Source organism: Haliotis cracherodii, unplaced genomic scaffold (genome assembly GCF_022045235.1).
Source record: "Haliotis cracherodii isolate W230 unplaced genomic scaffold, xgHalCrac1.p SCAF_17, whole genome shotgun sequence".
Lineage (NCBI taxonomy): Eukaryota > Metazoa > Mollusca > Gastropoda > Lepetellida > Haliotidae > Haliotis > Haliotis cracherodii.
The window spans coordinates 16,815,246-16,836,782 of record NW_027266272.1 but is presented as its reverse complement, the minus strand read 5'-3'; the positions used below and the strand labels follow the sequence as shown (position 1 = coordinate 16,836,782).

Here is a 21,537-nt window from a genome sequence, read left to right as displayed (position 1 = left end):
AACTCAACCAACATTTGTCTTAGCCCATGTCAAAATAGCTGCAATGGAAATTGTAAAATAAACATTTCTAAAACTCTTTAATATCAAATGGCACCAGTTCAGTATGTGCTTTATATATAGACATGCAATGTTTGGCAAGGAAATATTACTGGAAATAATGCCTAGTAAATACAAATTTCTAAAATTCATAAATATCAAAAGGCAACAATTCAGCATGTGTCTGATAGATGTGGAAAATTTCGTCCGGAATTGAACCCTACCCTTATTGTTTTCTAAGTCCAACTTGTTGCCATGGAAACGTAAAAAATAAAACTTTCTAAAAGTGCTTTATATCAAAAGGCACCAAATCAGTATGTGCCTGGTAGACATGCAAAGTTTTGTAAGAAAGTATATAACGTTGTTTGAGGTACACTCCGGAAACGAACACCACCCTTATAGAACCTAAGTCGAACTTGTTGCCATGGAAACATAAAAAAAATAAAAAATTCTAAAATTCCTAAATCGCAAAAGGCACCAGTTCAGTATGTGTCTGGTTAACATGCAAAGTATTGTTAGAAAGTATTGCATGGGTTTTGAGTTATGCTCCGGAAACGAACTCTACCAACAGAACCTAAGTCCAGCTTGTTGCCATGGAAACGTAAAAAATAAAATTTTCTAAAATTCCTAAGTAGCAAAAGGCACCAGTTCAGCATGAGTCTGATAGACATGGAAAGTTTCGTAGAGAAATATTTAACAGTTTCTGAGTTATGCTCCGGAAACGATTTTGGGACGCACACACGCACACACACGCACACACATGCACACACACGCACGCATACATGCACGCACGCATACACGCACGCACAGACAGACGGATGGAGTCCATTTCTATATCCTTTCAGTTTATTACACATCAAATTACATACCTTCCAAAAATTTGTAAGCATTAGTGACGACCTCTCTCTGGCTGTCCAACATACTCTTTGTGCTGATATTCTTGCCAACACTAGAAATAGTGAATGAGTGAGTGAGTGAGTGAGTTCAGTTCAATGCCACTTTGATCAGTAGTCCAGTTATTCCATTGTGACATCATGCTATACCATGACATCACAATCATATGACACAGAGCTCCAGATAACTTTTTGAGCAATCGAGTTTTTACTCTAGGGTTTCTATTTTAATTGGTTTAAGACATTTTTCATTGGGTAACCAATATTTTTTCTCTCATCTATTCACCACTCTATTGGGATTTTCCGAAAATTAGTGAACATTTAAGATTTTTTTTAAAATGAAATAATGTTTTAGATGTATATAACTGTTCTAAATATATAGGCTTGACTCTGAAAGTAAATCAGCTCGTGATTGTGTTTCGGAAATTAACGCCTTTTCGACGCATGCTGAAAAAGTCTCATTGGGTATTTACGCGAGCTGATTTCATACATTTGAGTTTTTCATTTAATGCAAGCATTTCTGTACGCAAGTTTATTGAAAGTAATTGGGTTTTGAATATTTCTGGGGGTATTTTTCATATCTGTAGCCCAGTGAGTGTACCACGAGGCTACAGAGGTGTTGATAAGCCTCACTGGTTTTTAGAATGTCTTTTTCAAGATCCGTACGCCAGCAACAGATATTTTACGAGCGTTTCCTAAGGTTCATGGAAAGTATGTTCGAAACATAAAAATGTTGATAAATGTTGTTTTAAGTTTCTTTTTTTCGGTTTATAAGCATGGAAAAACACTTTCCCTCGGTTTTGGTAGACAGAGCAGGCCCTGGAGGTCGGGAAAAACCGCGGGGGCTTCGCCCCCTTGGTTTTTCCCTCTCCCCAGGGCCTGCTCTGTCTACCAAAACCTCGTGAGCATGTTTTCTCCAATACTGAAACACCGAGTCAGCCAAATATAGAACAGGAATCTTGCAACACTGTACCCAAGCTGATTTGACACAGAACAAGTGATTGAGTATACATGTAGTTGTTTTTTTCACCACTATGTAAAGTCCCCCGATGTAAAGCACCCTGATGTAAGGTGCCCTGATGTAAATTCCCCCAATGTAAAGCCCCCTGATGTAAAGTCCCTTGATGTAAAGTACCCTGATGTAAAGTCCCCTGATGTAAAGTCCCCTGATGCAAAGGCCCCTGATGTAAAGTCCCCTGATGTAAAGTCCCCTGATGCAAAGGCCCCTGATGTAAGGGATGTAAAGTCCCCTGATGTAAGGTCCCTTGATGTAAAGTACACTGATGTAAAGTCCCCTGATGTAAGGGATGTAAAGTCCCCTGATGTAAGGTCCCCTGATGTAAAGCCCCGTGATGTAAAGCCCCCTGATGTAAAGGCCCCTGATGTAAAGTCCCCTGATGTAAAGTCCCCTGATGCAAAGGCCCCTGATGTAAGGGATGTAAAGTCCCCTGATGTAAGGTCCCTTGATGTAAAGTACCCTGATGTAAAGTCCCCTGATGTAAGGGATGTAAAGTCCCCTGATGTAAGATCCCCTGATGTAAAGCCCCCAGTTATTGTCTAGCCACTTCCAGACTGGTCCTGTGACCTTTGACCTCTTCAATACTGGCTGATTCTTTCAGCGATCAAACGAAGAAATCCTTACCCTTTTTTTTCAACGTAGACATTCTCAAAAGTACCATCTTTATTGATGGACCAATACACCTTGTCAGCATTCACTTCAGCAAAGATGAATTGACCATCATATGGAAGGTTGACCTCTCCCCGTTTAATGGCAAGCACAGGGGCAGGACCACAGCAATAGATTCCTGGAAGGACAATCATTGAATAAATCTTCTGTTGCCCTGGTTAAACCACAGCCCAAGTCTGCCTGTCACATCAAATATAAACCTTTTGTGTAGAAGAGTAAATGTCGGAGACCTTACAACACACAAACACCCAAGAGTCAGTGAGTGACTGAGTATGGTTTAACGTCGCTTTTAGCAATATTCCAGCAATATCACGGCTGGGGACACCAGACATGGGCTTCACACATTGTACCCATGTCGGGAATTGAACCCAAATCTTCGGCATGACGAGCGAACGCTTTAACAACTAGGCTAGCGACCGCCCCTGTCTTCGCACAAATGAGAGAAGTACTTTGGAAATGTGAAATAAGGTAAACAGTAACTTCTTGTGAGTAGTGTATGTTTACTAACCATCACTTGTCTCTTGTGGTGTTGCATCGACTGCCTGCCAGCCACCGTATCCAGTTGGCAGATCAGGCCGTGCCATCCAGGCCTCATTCCACACATGGAAATTCCTATGGTGTTGGAGGGAAAAAATCAAATTGTCACTAGATAAAACTGAAACACTGTTAATTAGTTAATTTTCTCCCTACATGAGAAACGCCAGTTGTCCAAAGCACACCAATTCTCTGGGCTTATTTCTGTTTCCTGGAGTGAGTGAGTGAGTGAGTGAGTGAGTGAGTGAGTGAGTGAGTGAGTGAGTGAGTGAGTGAGTGAGTGAGTGAGTGAGTGAGTGAGTGAGTGAGGTTTTAGCAATATTCCTGCAATATCTTGCTTACCACATTGCACATTACCACATTGCACCAATGTGGGGAATCAAACCCAGTTTTCAGTGCGACGAGCAAACGCTTTCACCACTAGGCTACCCCTGCTCCTGGTTTGCTGGGAGAATGGTAGAGAACATCACATGAATGGGGAAGACACGAAGCTTAAGGGCATTTTTTCACACACAACAATATGTTGTTTAGCAGTGATGAGGCATGCACTGATCAGCCAAGCTGAAAGACATTGAGGGTCAAGTAAACATAGCTATCAGCTGGAAAAGAGAACATCCAATTTTGTTCCTATAACAAGAAGAACCAAGGTGCAAACCTCAGCATGGATCTCCCTGTAGAATTAAAAACATCAATACCACAGAATAAACTGCCAAAACTGATTCCATGGGGTGTAAACGGCAAAACAGTGATAAAAATTATCCGAATGGATCACAAAAACTACAAGATGTTATGCAGAAAATGTATTTATTAGCTGTGAAACACTGGTTATATCCAGCAGGTAATAACATGTGAAGCTACATCCGGCTTGGTGTGGCATTTCCAGAAGACTCCATAGGATCATTACATCCTGTATTTCCATTACCTTCAGCTTGGTGAATACATTCTACCACAACCTCAGACCATACTAGAGTACAAGATTAGAGTACAAGATTAGAGTACAAGATTAGAGTACAAGATACACGATTAGAGTACAAGTTTAGAGTACAGGGTTAGGGTACAAGATTAGAGTACAAGATTATGGATAAAGATTAGAGTACAAGATACAGGATTATAGTTCAAGTTTAGAGTACAGGGTTAGAGAACAAGATTAGAGTACAAGATTAGAGTACAAGATACACGATTAGAGTACAAGTTTAGAGTACAGGGTTAGAGAACAAGATTAGAGTACAAGATTAGAGTACAAGATTAGAGTACAAGATACACGATTAGAGTACAAGTTTAGAGTACAGGGTTAGGGTACAAGATTAGAGTACAAGATTAGAGTACAAGATTATGGATCAAGATTAGAGTACAAGATACAAGATTATAGTTCAAGTTTAGAGTACAGGATTAGAGAACAAGATTAGACTACAATATTAGAGTACAGGATTAGAGTACAAGATTAGAGTACAAGATTAGAGTACAAGAATAGTGTACAGGATTAGAGTACAAGTTTAGAGTACAGGATTAAAAAACAGGATTAGAGTACAAGTTTGGAGTACAGGATTAGAGTACAGGATTAGAGTTCAAGTTTAGAGTACACGATTAGAGAATAATCTAATAATAGTGAGGAGCCCAAATGTTTTACTAGCCTTAGGAAGTGTTATCTGAGAAACACAACCTTAAACCAGAAGGTCGAATTCCACTCAATACCTTATTATGAAAGTATTATGAAACCCCATTTCAAGTCTAATTACATCAGTTTTAGTTTGGGAAAGTACATTTACCACACAGTACAACCATACACCAGAACATCCCAGACGTCTAGCTACACTGAAGCAAAAGGCACTTCTTGTCTAAAGTGATTGATGAATTGAAAACACATGTCTGATGAAGCTCCACTCCAAACAAAAAGGCCAGAGCCTCTGGCTACCTTGATAAGAAAGTTACACACACATCCGGTTCAACTTGTAGTTTGGGAAAACACATGTCTAATGAAGCACAGCTCTACAGCGGAAAGTCCCATTAACAAATCTGGCTTCACACCAGCAATAGAAATTTACAAGCACAGGTTGGCAATCTCCAAAAGGGTTTTCCAACTTGTTCTTTACAATACGACAAATTGTGTTGCTGCATAGTCCCTCTTCACTTCTGTCAGTGCCAATGCCATGTTACAGCAGATGTAAGTCAAAATCAGGTGATATCTACTCAGCATCTGATGGGTTGTGCTTGACCAACATTTGTTTCAAAACGCTTCTCGTGTCAAAATTGGGGCAGTCGGGTAGCCTAGTGGTTAAAGCGTTCGCTCGTCACGCCAAAGACCCGGGTTCGATTCCTGACATGGGTACAATGTGTGAAGCCCATTTCTGGTGTCCCCCGCCGTGATATTGCTGGAATATTGCTAAAAGCGGCCTAAAACCATACTCACTCACTCACTCGAGTCAAAATTGAGTTTGGAAACACTAACATGTTGGCCAAATTATTGGTGAGAATTGAGAGCGATTCTATTTCCTGCTAACACTTTGTCAAATGTTTTTGGCAGCTTTCACACACACAAACTTATATTCATAAACATACATTGTATATTGACAAACTTAAGTTTGTGTGAAGCCAACTCAAGAAAGGAAGAGAATATATGGATGTCAACTTCTTTATCATGAGGAACACAATCACCTGATGGAGGAGTAAGCATATACTCCAAAACGTTGTGTTCCTCATAATAAAGAAGTTGACATCCATATATTCTCTTACATATGTGTACATGTGCCTTACAATGACCGCCTCAAGAAAGTTATGGTCCCAGTATATTGACCTTGACCTTGACCTTGACCATCAATTCAAACCAATCATAGGCTTGGTAGGGGAGGGGAGAGGGTAGGGGAGAGGGGCTGCCGGCACAACTCATTTCTTCGACCAAACATTCATGACAGATGTCAGAGACTTCATACCTTATATACATCCTCCATAGTGTGAGTGAGTTGGGTTTAACGCCGCTTTTTCATTGTATTCCAGGTATATCACGGAGTGTCAGCTTAATGTGGGAGGAAAGCCCGAAGCGATGCAGGTCTCAGACGTTTACCAGTTCGGTGAAACACACGAGCACGGGTATGGTACTGACAAACCTACTAACATAATCGGGGCGAACTGGGATTCGAACCCACAATCATAGGTTTCTGGCGTGCCCAAACGACGCAACACTGCACAGCGAATCGCAGCTGGGCCATCCGTGTCCCCTTCATCCTACATAACCTTTGGGAATGTCTCTGACATATGATTGGACAACACTGGAGGTCAAGGTCACTCAGTATGAACTAGGTGTCAAATAAACTGTGTACATGGTAACTTATACATGATCTCTAAGTTGGGATCTCGATCAGTTCAACTTTTGTGTGACTCTGTATAAGGTCAAGGTCACTTGAGGTCAAATTATGAAACATTACACAGACACAAGGTAAAGTTACTTCTTTACAAAACTCTTGAGCACATAAGTGATACAATGTTACATAATGAGAGTATCATGTCATGATCATGGAAATACACGCAGGCAACAGATTACACTGTGTACATGATTTACCCATAAAACAACAGCACCCCTAAAGATCCGTAGTAGAATAGGTCTTCAGCAACCCGTGCTTACCATAACAGGCTACTAAAGCATCTGGTGGTCAGACTCACTGACTTGGTTCATGCACGTCATTGCATCCCACTTTCATAGATCGATGCTCATGATGTCAATCACTGGATTGTCTGGTCGAGACTCAATTATTTACAGACCACAGTCATAAAGCTGAAATATTGCTGAGTGCGGCGTTAGACAAACAAACAAACAAAGTCTGTGTGACAGACCACCCCGTTTAATTTGTGACCTGTTTTTGACAAACAGAGGTTTCTCAGGCCTCGATATTCTTCAGATTCATCCCCACTGATTATCTCCATGCAAGCAATCCTAGTTATTACTAAACGGCCTGTGAAGATCCATGTTAGAATAGGTCTTCAGCAACTCATACTTTCTGTAAGAGGCGGCTAATAGGATCGGGTGGTCAGGCTCACCGACTAAGTTGAAACATGTCATCGTATCCCAACTGTATAGATCGTTAATCGTGATGTGAATCACAGGATCATCTTGTCCAGACTAGCTTATTTAGACCGCTGTCATATAGCTGGAATATCGCTGAGTGTGGCTTTAATAACAAACAAACAAACAAACAAACAAACTATGGCAGATGTAGGAAACTTACCAAACTGAGTCAGCATTCATATCTTCAGCTGCATCCCCACTTTCGTCAAAGTGGATGTCGATTGTTATCGAGCCATCCGTGTCATGGGCAGATGCGAAGTTGGTGACACTCCGAGCAGGAATACCCAGAGCGCGGCACACTGTAACATATTGGATTCACTGTTTTACACACTTGATACTAATATTACCAGCATTAACTGATATATCAATAGAAAACAAAGATTGCTTGGAACTGTTGCAAAAATATGACAGTAAGGCTAAAAAAAACAAGGGCAAAAGTGAGCGTGGCTCACTAATACCCCCGTCCCGCCTAGTGTGTCAGTAGTTTCAAATTAAATAATGGATAGGGTTTGGGTTTGAAAAATTCATAAAAAAATGGAAAATCAATAAAAACTATTTTTTTCTTTTGACTGCACCCCTCCATATGACACAGATTATATGTACTAAGTTTGAGATGAATCCACTGAATAGTTTAAGTGAAATCACGCGGACAAAGTTTTCGGACGGACGGACAGACGGACGGACGGAACCTTGGTATAACGATATACCCCCGACCTCAAAGGTTGGGGATATAATAATAGTCTTGGTTCTCAGGCACCGCCAAAATCATCATGAAGTTTACCACACATTCATTTTTATTTCCATTTTAAAAAACAAACAAATCCTTAAATATTCCAAGTCCAGTGGTAGTCAAACACTGTATTCCAGTATTTATTCATCAAGGAATACATTTATGTAGAGAGGCCTTTTCCCAGATTGATTGTACACAATTGTTTATTTGGTTTCACAACTGTTTATTTGGTTACACAACTGTTTATTTGGTTACATATTCATTTGAACAACCAAAACCAAAAAGATCACCGCCCACCCGCACAATATTTAAAAAAAAACAATTGCCTGAGAACCATTTCTTTTATTTTTTTAAGCCTAATAGGAAGAAAAGACTTACAAGTTCAAAAATTGGATTCACTTCAAAATTGACTTCCATATTTTTTGCATTTATTGAGATACTGTTGAAGTCAAAGTGTTTTATATTTTCAAAAACATTCAGTCAACAGATCTTGAATTGTTAAATTGAGACCAGAAGGGTGTCAATGACGGACACTGAAAGCTACCCATGAGCATCCCACACAAATCTGAACTAAACAATAACAAAAACATATAGCGTGACAGCACTGTAGCTCACCTGGATAGGGACTTGACAGACTAAACGTAAATATAGTAACAGCACCGTAGCTCACCTGGATATATTGTCAACAGCCACTTTACAAAAGTTGTTGTCGGCATTGCTATTCAAACATTGTCTGCAGGTTATGTCCCTGCACAAAGGATGACATCTACCACGTTTCAATGAAGAACATTAAATGCTTCTTGAGTTGGCAAACTTTCTGGCTGTGATCTTGAGGGTGACCTTGACCTTTGACATGACTGGTCAATGCGTCAAAAACATTTCCCCAGGCTATAAAGGTGATGGTGATAATGGGGCTTAACGTTGCGTCCAAGATTATTGCGCTTATATAGCGACATGAATGCATGTGTATGTGTGTGTGTGTGGCTGCTTGTACTAGTCTGGACCGATGCTGATTTAAAGTGCTAGCTCATGGAGATACCATGCCGCAGTTTAACATGAATACCCCACTCAGATACAGTATTCTGACTCCAAGCCGACAAGTCCTTGTTTTAGCCCCTAAATGCCGAGTGCCAGGCAGGGTAACAACAAGTACCATTGTTTAACTCTGAACTCCTGACTTCTTTAGCATTTAATATACATTGTACACCACTTAACATGACATTACATAGCCATGTGTGCTTGTCGACTCTGCGAGGGGGACACACAGACAGACTCGCTACGTCACATACAAAGTGAAGATCTGGGGTAGAATAGGTCTTCAGCAACCCATGCTTGCTGTAAAAGGTGACTATGCTTGTCGTAAAAGGCGACTAATGGGATCGGGTGGTCAGGCTCGCTGACCTGGTTGATGCATGTCATCGATCCCAATTGTGTGGATTGACACTCATGATATTAATCACTGGATTGTCTGGTCAAGACTCGATTATTTACAGACCGCCGTCATATAGCTGGAATATTGCTGAGTGCGGCGTAAAACAACAAACCAACCAACCAACATACAAAGTTAGTTTTCGCAACTTGTGATACTAGTAGTTGCGTATCTGAGGTATATTGACATTTTTACGTACACATTTTCGGATAAATATATTGTTTCTATTTGAGAATGGACATGCAACAATCTGAAAAAAATCAGAAAAAAATGGAACCAACCTGTTGTCGTGACACCGGAGAACACCCAGCACTGTCCATATTGGACTGGATTCTTTGTATCGTAGTACTGTTCCAATATCTTGACACTGCCTGTCCACGCAAGAGGCGATGTCCCATCGGAATAGTCGCCAGACCAGTTGCCCACCAAAATACCGTAATCATCAGGCGCGTTTACAGCAGCAGTGATCTTCCTCACAACTGGGATGGGATTCCCCCGTACAGCCCAACTCATCCTCGTCTCGTCCAGGATGTACATGCAGCAGTCAAGGACGTTTCCTTGGAACTGAAACAGACAGTCAGACATTCAGTGAAAACAGAAATCGTGAACAGATTTGTAACCACTCAAGGAACTACACAAAATTTCCAACATCAGATCCAGATGCAATTCCCTATTTTGACTTGTACCATTGGTCCCTGTGTATTTTCAGGTGAACAATTGTGAGTGAGTGAGTGAGTGAGTGAGTGAGTGAGTGAGTGTGGTTTTACGCCGCTTTTAGCGATATTCCAGCAATATCACGGCGGGGGAAACCAGAAATGGGCTTCACACATTGTACCCATTTCGGGAATCGAACCCGGGTCTTCGGCGTGACGAGCGAACGCTTTAACCACTAGGCTTCCCGACCGCCCCAGGTGAACAATTGACTTGCCTTTGCATGTGTTTGTAATGGGAGCCACCGGTGGAGCCGGATATGCTCACCTTTTCACGAACACCTGGTATCATTACTATTTGATCGTGATTCATAAACACATGCTCGTGATATACATGCAGTCAGAATCAACTCAGCTTTTAGCAGAGGTGAGGTGAGGTGAAATGGGGTTTAATGTCCCGTCCATGCTTTTAGCAGAGATGTTATATGAATATGGAAAGGGTATAGTCAGAACCAACTCAGCTTTTAGCAGAGGTGAGGTGAGGTGAAATGGGGTTGAACGTCGCGTCCAAGCTGAGATTTTATATGAATATGGAAAGGGTATTTTTGCTACATGTTTGATAACTTCTTTGTTTATATGTGTATCAGCATAACTAAGATGCATGGAAATCTGCAATGGACTTATATCATATGACTGAAGCTTCAAATTGGGCCATCTTCATGATGATGGTGATGCCTTAACCATTCAACAGTATTTGCTGGTTGAGCAAGTTTTGAAATTTTATATTATAAGTTATTAAGTACCCCTCTGTAAATGATTGCTTCATGTGTTTAAGGTCTTCCACAGCCACCCAACTGTTGTGGAGAGAGACAAGCAGAATAAATATGCTTCTGATATGTTGAATATTTTTGAGAGGAGGAATTTTTGAAATCAGTTTCACAAGGCACATAAATGAACAGATTGATAGATGGACGATGGATAAAGACTAGGGCTGGGACGAGTCCAAATTTACTACCCGGGTACCCACCCCCCTATTACTCAACCCTACCAAGGTACGTGCTGTAGGTCTCAAGAGATGGGTACAAAATGTCTGATTGGGAATAGTTTGACCGTAGCCCTGGCCAAATGTAATAAAATGATCTGGTCGTGCCTACACTAGAGTTGACCGAAGTTGACTGAAGTTTTATCTTTATGCAAACATATAATGTCAGAAGGAATGTGTGCATAGTCAGAAAGAAATGTGAACATTTGTCACTTATAGTGTAGCCATGGAGTTCTAGATAATTTTTGCTTTTAAACAATATAGTCATGGGTCCTGATAATCTTGAGGGTACCCGTGTACCTACCCGACCCGAGTACCCGAGTTACACATCCGGGCCCAAACAAAGACCCATGCCTTAAGCTCACTTTGATGATGTAAAAGTCAGTTAGTAATAACACTGGCTCAGTGCTTCATACTGGTCATAGTTTTGTACCTTCCCTTTATAGGAAAGAGTCTGTTTTGAGTTCTGCTAAGTAAATGAGTGAGTGATTGAGTTGGGTGCCTCTTTTAACAGTATTCCAGGTATATCAAGGCGGTTCAGCTTAATGTGGGAGGAAAGCTTGAAGTGAAGCAGGTCACAAATGTTTACCACTTCGGTGAAACCCACGAGCACGGGTATGGTGCTAACCAACCTAGAAACATAATTAATTAGTACAAACCAGGATTTGAAGCAACAATCATAGGTTTCTGGTGTGCCCAAGGGATGCAGCTCTGCACAGCGAATTGCGGCACCTCAGACAACTGGCCACCCATACCCACCCTCCGTGAGTGAGGGAGTACGGTTTTACGACGCTTTTAGCAATATTCCAGCAATATCATGGCGGGGGACACCAGAAATGGGCTTCACACAATGTACCCATGTCGGTAATCGAACCCGGGTCTTCGGCGTGACGAGCGAACACTTTAACCACTAGGCTACCTGACCGCCCTCCCCCCCCCCCAACCCTCAGAACATGAAGACTGATTGTTTTGGTAGGGAATAAAAGACATTTGTCAACTGAGGAATCTACGAACTGCTTACCTGACCAAAGATCCAGGGCTTGTTGGTGACATTCTTAGAGGTGCCACAATATATCCTTCCAGTTTCATTGAGCACATACTCTTCCTTCTCCTGGGCCCCTTCCAAATACACCATGTCATCTGGAAAAGAACACACCCAGTTAACAGCCTTCCAGATCTTGTCTCTCACATGCTTGAGTGAGTGAGTGAGTGAGTATGGTTTTACGGCACTTTTAGCAATATTCCAGCAATATCACAGCGGGGGACATCAGAAATGGGGTTCACACATTGTACCCATGTCGGGAATCTGACTCGGGTCTTCGGCGCTTTAACCACTAGGCTACCCGACCGCCCCTCACATGCTTGAAATGTGACATCATACTTCTCACTCACTCATCCCAAATGTCTGGACTGAAGTACATGGTCTTGGTAGAAATATACCACTCAAAAGAAGTTAAAGAACGCCCAATATGACAGATTAACTTTTGTCATATGGAAAATCAGGTGTTCTTTATCTTCTTTTGGGCAGCATACCTGGGTACATCCCGGATCGAAATACAGACAAGACTTAAGAGGAAAATCTTAATCCTTTTCTAACCATTTAACAATATAATATGCATCTATATTTGTTACTGAATACATTTTGGTGTAAAAATGGGAAAATAAAATGATAAAAATGAACATTTTGGACAAGCCTTTTCAACATGCTTGCTTTGAGAGTGGTATAAGAATCTTTACTGAAATATCGCTATAATTGTATATTAAAGAAGTTTTATCCATATATTGTGTTTACTATGACACAAGGGTGTTAAAACAATATCTTACAAACAACAACAACTTACAAACATTGTACAAACACCTTACAAACAACAACATCATACAAGCAATAACAGCTTACAAACATCGTACAAACAACACCTTACAAACAACAACACTTTACAAACAACAACACCTCACAAACAACAACATCTTACAAACAACACCTTACAAACAACAACACCTTACAAACAACAACACCTTACAAACAACACCTTACAAACAACACCTTACAAACAACAACACCACAGAAACAACACCTTACAAACAACAACACCTTACAAACAACAACACCTCACAAACACCTCACAAACAACACCTTACAAACAACAACACCTTACAAACAACAACACCTCACAAACAACACCTCACAAACAACAACACCTCACAAACAACAACACCTTACAAACAACACCTTACAAACAACAACACCTCACAAACAACAACACCTCACAAACACCTCACAAACAACACCTTACAAACAACAACACCTTACAAACAACAACACCTTACAAACAACACCTCACAAACAACAACACCTTACAAACAACAACACCTCACAAACAACACCTTACAAACAACACCTTACAAACAACAACACCTCACAAACAACACCTCACAAACAACAACACCTTACAAACAACAACACCTCACAAACAACACCTCACAAACAACAACACCTTACAAACAACAACACCTCACAAACAACACCTCACAAACAACAACACCTTACAAACAACAACACCTCACAAACAACACCTTACAAACAACAACACCTTACAAACCACTATACCTTACAAACAACAACACCTCACAACACCTCACAAACAACAACACCTTACAAACCACTATACCTTACAAACAACAACACCTCACAAACAACACCTCACCTGGGCACCATGGGTTGAAGAGGATGTAGATTTGGTCTTTGTGATTATAGCGAAAAATGAGTTTCTTGTCATCCTTCTTCTTCAACACATCCAGCTTGAAGTTCCACTTGGCCACATAGCAGGTGGGTGGGGTGAACACGGTCACCGTGAGAACCTTGTCACTCTGCCTCTTGATCTTCGCTCCCCACTGCTTGGGTTCATCCTTGTCTGAGAGGATCAGCTCCACGTGTGTCCCCTTGCTGGGTGCCGGCTTTTCCCCTAAACACAAGAGTGAGTGAGTGAGTGAGTGAGTGAGTGAGTGAGTGAGTGAGTGAGTGAGTGGGTGGGTGGGTGCGTGGATGAGTGAGTGAGTGAGTGAGTGAGTGAGTGAGTGGGTGGGTGGGTGGCTGGGTGAATGAGTGAGTACAGTTTTACGCCGCTTTTAGCAATATTCCAGCAATATCACGGCAGGGGGACACCAGAAATGGGCTTCACACATTGTACCCATGTCGGGAATCATACCAAGTCTTCGGCGTGACGAGCGAACGCTTTAACCTGTAGGCTACCCGACTGCCGCTTTTAGCAATATTCCAGCAATATCACGGCAGGGGGACACCAGAAATGGGCTTCACACATTGTACTCATGGCGGGAATCAAACCAGGTCTTCGGCGTGGCGAGCAAACGCTTTAACCTCTAGGCTACCCGACTGCCCCTGAACACAAGAGGAATACAGGACACTTATCATTGAGAGCAACTTTCTTTATTCTTTGTCATGACATTTCAGTGAGTGAGTATGGTTTTATGCCGCTTTTTGCAATATTCCAGCAATATTACGTCAGGGACACCAGAAATGGTGCCCATGTACCCATGTTGGGAATTGAACCTAGGTTTTCAGCATGACGAGCGAACGCTTTAACCACTAGGCTATCCGACCGCCCCAGGGTGGGATGTATGTACAAAGATTAGAATATAATGACAAAGCCAATATAGTTATCTTAGTACATTATCCCACAGGCTTTGTCATTATATTGTTAGCTTCATACATTAATCCCATCTTATCGGCCATTGGTTTGACTTATGTTCAGCGCTATTTTCCCTGCGCTGCACGATGCTACTCCAATCAGAGGACTGAAGAGTGAGAAGCCGTATATCCTAACAGCATATAAAAAAGGGCTGCAGCCAAACTGTGTATTTTTGTTGATTAACGCACCAGATGTCTAATCAACTGATGTATTATCAGTTAATCCTTTGATCACTATTTTCAGCAACTCAACTGACCACTCCTCTCTTGTTGCGTTGCCACATCCATTTTACATAACATGTAATGCATTCACAACATCAGACCTGGATTTAGAACCAACCTTAAAAGTTAAATATTTACCCCCGACACAAGAAATGCCATATGCGAACCAGAAACTGCTATATATCCTTGACAGGGGTGAACGTTATTGAGTCATTTTGCATGGTCTTTGTAGTGTCATGTGAGTGGTTCCACCACTAATTATACCTGTAATTGTCATTAACTGAGCATCAAGTGAATGACGACAAATACACAGGTGTATGGTTTTAGCATAACACCTGGACGACAAGAAGGGAGTAGTATTTGATGTATTGCATGCTATTTCCCTGAAAAATAAGGGCCGTTGCTGTTGTGAGTATAGAAACTAAATTTTATTAAAGAAGAGTATTCATGGATGTCAACTTCTTTGTCATGAGGAACTCCGAAAAATTGTGTTCCTCATTATAAAGAAGCAGACATCCATATATTCTTTTCCATATGTGTATCACTTCCAAATACCATTCAAAGACCTAAATGTTTTTGTGCAATTATAATATGTACACAAATTTGCTGTATGCTAAACTCAAAATTGTACAAACACATTAACACACAGATGATTTTGCAAGGTGAAAGGTTAAGGTCGGCATCAGATGATTTTGCAAGGTGAAAGGTTAAGGTCGGCATCATGCAATCAAATGCGAGGATTCTAGGGGGATCCCCCTCAACGAGATCCTCCTGCAGTTTTGTTGTCTCAGTATGGACCAGTCAATCTCCTATCACAGGTGAAACAGGTGTCAGTCACGTTCACTCATGCATCAGTTTCTGAGCATCAGACCGTATCATTTTACCGTACGCTGAATTGGACAGTAGGCATAATGGGAAGACACCCCTCCAACTGCCCCCTCACTGGGGCCAGTTTGTTGGGTTGATGACACTAATCAACATCTGGTGATTATGTGGACTAATTGAAAAGGAACCAACTAGACCACTGAGAATTGGAGTGTTGTTTCCTTTTGTATCTACATACATATCTTGTACTGGACTTTTAAAGACATAATCACAATTGATCTTGTCATATGGTCTGTTTAGAAGACAAACTTACCTGCTTGGAAGACTAGCTTCAGTTCATCATTGGCCTTGTCGTATGGTTTGTTGAAGGTGATTGAGATGTCGAACGGTTGTCCACGTCTGACGACCAGCTTGGGCTCCTCAGTCTCCTCTGGGTCAGTGATGTCATACTCAGAGGTGTGATGAGCACCAGTATTCTCTGCAATGTTGAAGTTAATGCTCTCCACTCCGAGCACCTCCTCCTTGGGGTCAGGTTCTGTAAACACAACACATTGCAGCTGTAATTGTACCTAAATACTATCCCGGGGGAAGTTTTACTCTGGAGTATAGTATCCTACCTTAGTGTGGGAAATCTGGGATAGGTTATGTCCAAAAATTTAGGGTAATTCATCCCAGTGAAACCTACCTAAGTGGAAATAGGAAAATGTATCCTGGGATAATTAACACTAACTTGAATCAGTGTATATTATCCTATGAATTTGAATTGATTGTTCAAATGTAAAAATTCACTTGTGTATCCGATCCTAGGATAAATAAAACTAGCAATAGGTTAAAATATTCTAGTGTTATCTATGTTGATACTTGTATTATTTAGTTGGGGTGTGGGTTGAGAAATTAGGGGGGAAATGTGGGGGTAAATATATGTTGATAGGATTAAACACACTGGTATGGGTTCAAATTCACTCGGGAGAATCATCCTGATACTAGAGAATTTCATCCCCGTGATAAAAAATAGGGTAGGATAATATTCACTCTTAAACATGCGTGTTACACTTGTGTTTACGAGTAAGGACTATGTCAGTTTTATGGTTCAACATGGATACCTCATTCAGACACAATATTCCTAGGCTGAACGGTTTTAAGACAATGTTTTATCCCCTTAATGATGAGCGCTACAAGTATTATAAGTACCATCATTTAACGTCTTCTGGTATGATGCAGACGGGGATCGAACCCCCAACCTTCCACGCTCCAGACAGACGCTCTATCCACTATGCCACAGTGGTGACCAGGGGATCGAATCATCGACCTTCCGCTCTCCAGACAGACACTCTATCCACTACACCACAGAGGTGACCAGGAGATAGAACCATCGACCTTCCACTCTCCAGACAGACACTCTATCCACTACATCACAAAGGTGGCCAGGGGATCGAACCATCGACCTTCCACTCTCCAGACAGACACTCTATCCACTACACCACAGAGGTGACCAGGAGATAGAACCATCGACCTTCCACTCTCCAGACAGACACTCTATCCACTACACCACAGAGGTGACCAGGGGATTGAACCCCCAACCTTCCGCTCTCCAGACAGACACTCTATCCACTATGCCACAGAGGTGACCAGGGGATTGAACCCCCAACCTTCCGCTCTCCAGACAGACACTCTATCCACTACACCACAGAGGTGACCAGGAGATAGAACCATCGACCTTCCACTCTCCAGACAGACACTCTATCCACTACATCACAAAGGTGGCCAGGGGATCGAACCATCGACCTTCCACTCTCCAGACAGACACTCTATCCACTACACCACAGAGGTGACCAGGAGATAGAACCATCGACCTTCCACTCTCCAGACAGACACTCTATCCACTACACCACAGAGGTGACCAGGGGATTGAACCCCCAACCTTCCTCTCTCCAGACAGACACTCTATCCACTATGCCACAGAGGTGACCAGGGGATTGAACCCCCAACCTTCCGCTCTCCAGACAGACACTCTATCCACTACACCACAGTGGTGACCAGGGGATCGAACCATCGACCTTCCGCTCTCTAGACAGACACTCTATCCACTACACCACAGAGGTGACCAGGGGATCGAACCATCGACCTTCCACTCTCCAGACAGACACTCTATCCACTACACCACAGAGGTGACCAGGGGATCGAACCCCCAACCCTCGCCTCTCCAGACAGACACTCTGTCCACTACACCACAGTGGTGACCAGGGGATTGAACCCCCAACCTTCCGCTCTCCAGACAGACACTCTATCCACTACACCACAGTGGTGACCAGGGGATCGAACCATCGACCTTCCACTCTCCAGACAGACACTCTATCCACTACACCACAGTAGTGACCAGGGGATCAAACCCCCGACCTTCTGCGCTCCAGACACACACTCTATCCACTACACCACAGAGGTGACCAGGGGAACGAGCCATTGACCTCCCTGTTAGTAAAAGGGTGAGGACATATACTCTCTAAGGAAATGATTATAAGTTTAAATCATAATTCCGAGACTGTACATATAAAATGAGCAAGCTGTCCCTATAAAAGACCACTATCCCTTGAACTGTTGGCTTATCTAGACTTGCCGATTATAAGGATAGAATTATTATACATCCATGGACTTTTTGTTCACAACAGACTTGGCTCAAGGGTAGGAGGAACAGAGTGTGAAAACTGTTTGATTGGCATTCTAGAAGTGGGTGAGTAAATAAGAAAAACGTACAACTTTATGGATAACAACTTTTGGTTCAGAGCATATAGTGACGTTTTGATGTAGAGACTTACACCGTTACTCCAGCTTGATAACTGTAAGAATCTGAAGTCCTTCCAACTTGAAACCAAATCACGAAATATTTTGCTCCGATTAATTAAAGAAGAGAGCTGCATGTGTGCTGATACTTATCAAGTGAAAATAAGCCATTCCGCAGATAGGAAATATTACTTACAGAAAAGACAAACTTTGCAGAGTGCTCTTTTAAAGAAATGTGCATTTTGATAGCGATAAGCATTATCATTGGGTTTTGATCACGTGGCTAAAATCCGGGTAAGCATTGGCAGTCAGGTGACTATAGTTAGGCTATATTTAGCAGCGCCTGCAGCATGAACCGAAAGAAAAAAACATGCAGATGTAGAACTTAAAGCAATATTGACAAAGTTCACTGCTAAATATAACTGCTCGCTGTCATCTGACTGCCAAATTTTATCCGGTAATAAATAATAGTTCTTATCGGCAGAATGGCTTGTGTTGACATGAGTATCATCACACATGCAGCTATCTTTGTTAATTAATCTTCGCAGTAGGGTGGCCCAGTCGTCTAAGGCGCTGCGATTCACAGTGCAGAGTTGCGTCCCTTTGGCAAGCCAGAAACCTATGATTGTGGGTTCAAATCCCAGTTTGTCCCGATTATGTTTCTAGGTTTGTCAGCACCATACCCGTGCTTGTGGGTTTCACTGAAGTGGTAAACTACTGAGACCAGCATCACTTCGGGCTTTCCTCCCACATGAATCTGACCCGCTGTGATATAACTGGAATTATGTTAAAAGCGGCGTTAAACCCAACTCACTCACTAATCTTCGAAGAAAATCATGACATCAGTGTCTGTGCTAATTATCTATGTTATTTCTTATCATGCAAACCCGAAAACTTTTTACACGCGTTATTCCTAACGATAGTTACGGGGTTAACGACTAAATTCATACAATCTAGACCATCTATTAGCCATTTCAGAATGTTCATTTGTTCAGGTTTTAAATCTTTAATCGAGAATTTGTCAAAATATGTTTCGACGCGTTTCGCCAATTTGAAATTAGTGCCGTAAAGCACGAGTAAGCTGCCTTCTGATTGGCTAATGTCGACTTCTCGTCAGTCATTCAATTGGTTGATCAACGAACGCGCAAGGTCGGTCTGACATGACCCATAATGGGATGTCCTCGGATCTTTGTTTAGCAGTAGCGACAACTAGGATATGATTTTAATGAGATTGTGGCTTCCATTTGTGGATTGCTAATCGACTATCAGAGCTAGTTATCTGTTTGCATGCCTTTCACCTTTGTTATCTGATTACTTTTGTTGGTCTTACAGGTACTTATATATGCCTCACCGCATTCATTCACCTGATGAAGGAGTAAGTATATACTCCGAAACGTTGTGTTCCTCACAATAAAGTTGACATCCATAAATTTTCTTCTGTATGTGTATCACTTCCAAATGACTTGAAACCAGAAGATGTTATCCACAAAGTTGTATATATTCTTAGAGTGTAAAAAATTATTGAAACCTGATGCTAGTGATGGTTAAAGATGCTGGTTGCTGCTTACCTGTGATTTTCCAGCCTTCCACAGATACCAGGGTTCTATCTCTATCGAGATTTTTGCGTACACCCACATGGCTGCTAGCGTAGGACGTGCGATCCACAGCAGTGCGGCCATGCGGTGACACTTCCGTATGAGCAGGCTGACTCTTTGTACACCCCATTATAGTCACTTGTAGTCACCAGGTTAGATCAGGACCAATATATAACTTCTATACATTCAATGCTGCATTTCTTGTTGAAGAATTCCATTACAACCTCCTAGGTTCTCACAGAGACATGTCAACTGAACCGGAATTAAATTTACACAAAGAAACATCTTTTCTCTGTGTTTTAATTTTGGCTCTTTTTTCACATGGATTTTGGTATTTTTCCTGATTTTGGTCAGTGACAACGTCTAAAGGTCACGAGTTGTCCCTGTGACACAGAAGGTCAATTTTGATAACCACCACCGTTTGCTCTGAGCTTCACGTTGACAGGTGAAATGTGCACATGCAGCATTTATCTACATCCGGCAATGCTTCGCACACACCAACCCTGTTTCTGAATCTATGAATCCTATATATAGAACACACACACACATTAGTTCCTCGGGTTTTGTATCCTCAGGATAAGACGATAGATACCTGCAACTTGGTGTATTCCGTCTCCATCCCTTTGCCTCGTCCTAGCACCACAACTTGCCTCTCCCAACACATCACACCATCCTCTCACCATTCAAATCAGGTTGTTATTTGCACACCAAATTTAGAACAAGCTGTTTCATCTATCCCCTCTGTGTCTGTCTCCCACTGAGTGACATTAAGCCACCAACAGCCTACACTCAATCCTTTAGCATGACCTTATCTCATCCGAACTTCCGACATTCCAGTAATTGTTTAACATACATCTGCCTAGGTACATGGGAACATCACGGGTGCACTATAAACTCCTGCACTTAAACAAATATCCTGTGGAGACCTGGAATTTACAGAATTCATTTTTTATTCAGGTTTTAACAAAATGAATATATATATTTGCTGGACATGATGTCTTGACAAAAATGTAGAAAAAAAATTAAAAAGCATTTCCAGTTTCTTCTTCAAAGAGAAAATATTTGTCTAAAACAATAATTATAACAATAATTACAAAATGTTCTGGGGCTGTAGAATGTAGATTTATATACTTATGGATGTATGAGATGAAAAAACAAAGTATCCATGATGCAGTGCACACTTTTGTTATTTATCGAGTCACATGACTTGATCCAAGATGCCTGACAATAGAAATGCGTGTAACAAACTACGTGTATAACAAAGGAAAATCAGTGTTCCTTTTGAGTTGGTTATGACAGTATTTTACTGTAAAGTTTTCATTTCATTTAAACTAATTGTTACCTTACTCGGGG

General features: G+C 41.6%; 1 protein-coding gene across 2 annotated transcripts in view; it reads right to left on the bottom strand.

The window, feature by feature from the left end:
• LOC139464920 (annulin-like) overlaps positions 1–21,537 on the bottom strand; it is a 46,229-nt gene that overhangs the window by 10,348 nt on the left and 14,344 nt on the right. The window contains exons 1-9 of one of the 2 annotated variants that reach the window (XM_071246521.1): positions 20,158–21,014; positions 16,125–16,346; positions 13,764–14,021; positions 12,080–12,198; positions 9,648–9,930; positions 7,368–7,506; positions 3,125–3,228; positions 2,572–2,734; positions 906–985 (exon numbers count right to left, since the gene is read on the bottom strand). In XM_071246521.1, the coding sequence (XP_071102622.1) occupies positions 906–985; positions 2,572–2,734; positions 3,125–3,228; positions 7,368–7,506; positions 9,648–9,930; positions 12,080–12,198; positions 13,764–14,021; positions 16,125–16,346; positions 20,158–20,314 (1,525 nt within the window). In that variant the 5' untranslated portion in view covers positions 20,315–21,014. Of the gene's footprint in view, positions 1–905; positions 986–2,571; positions 2,735–3,124; positions 3,229–7,367; positions 7,507–9,647; positions 9,931–12,079; positions 12,199–13,763; positions 14,022–16,124; positions 16,347–20,157; positions 21,015–21,537 lie in introns of those variants that run through there. The other variant, XM_071246520.1, reaches the window with a different exon arrangement.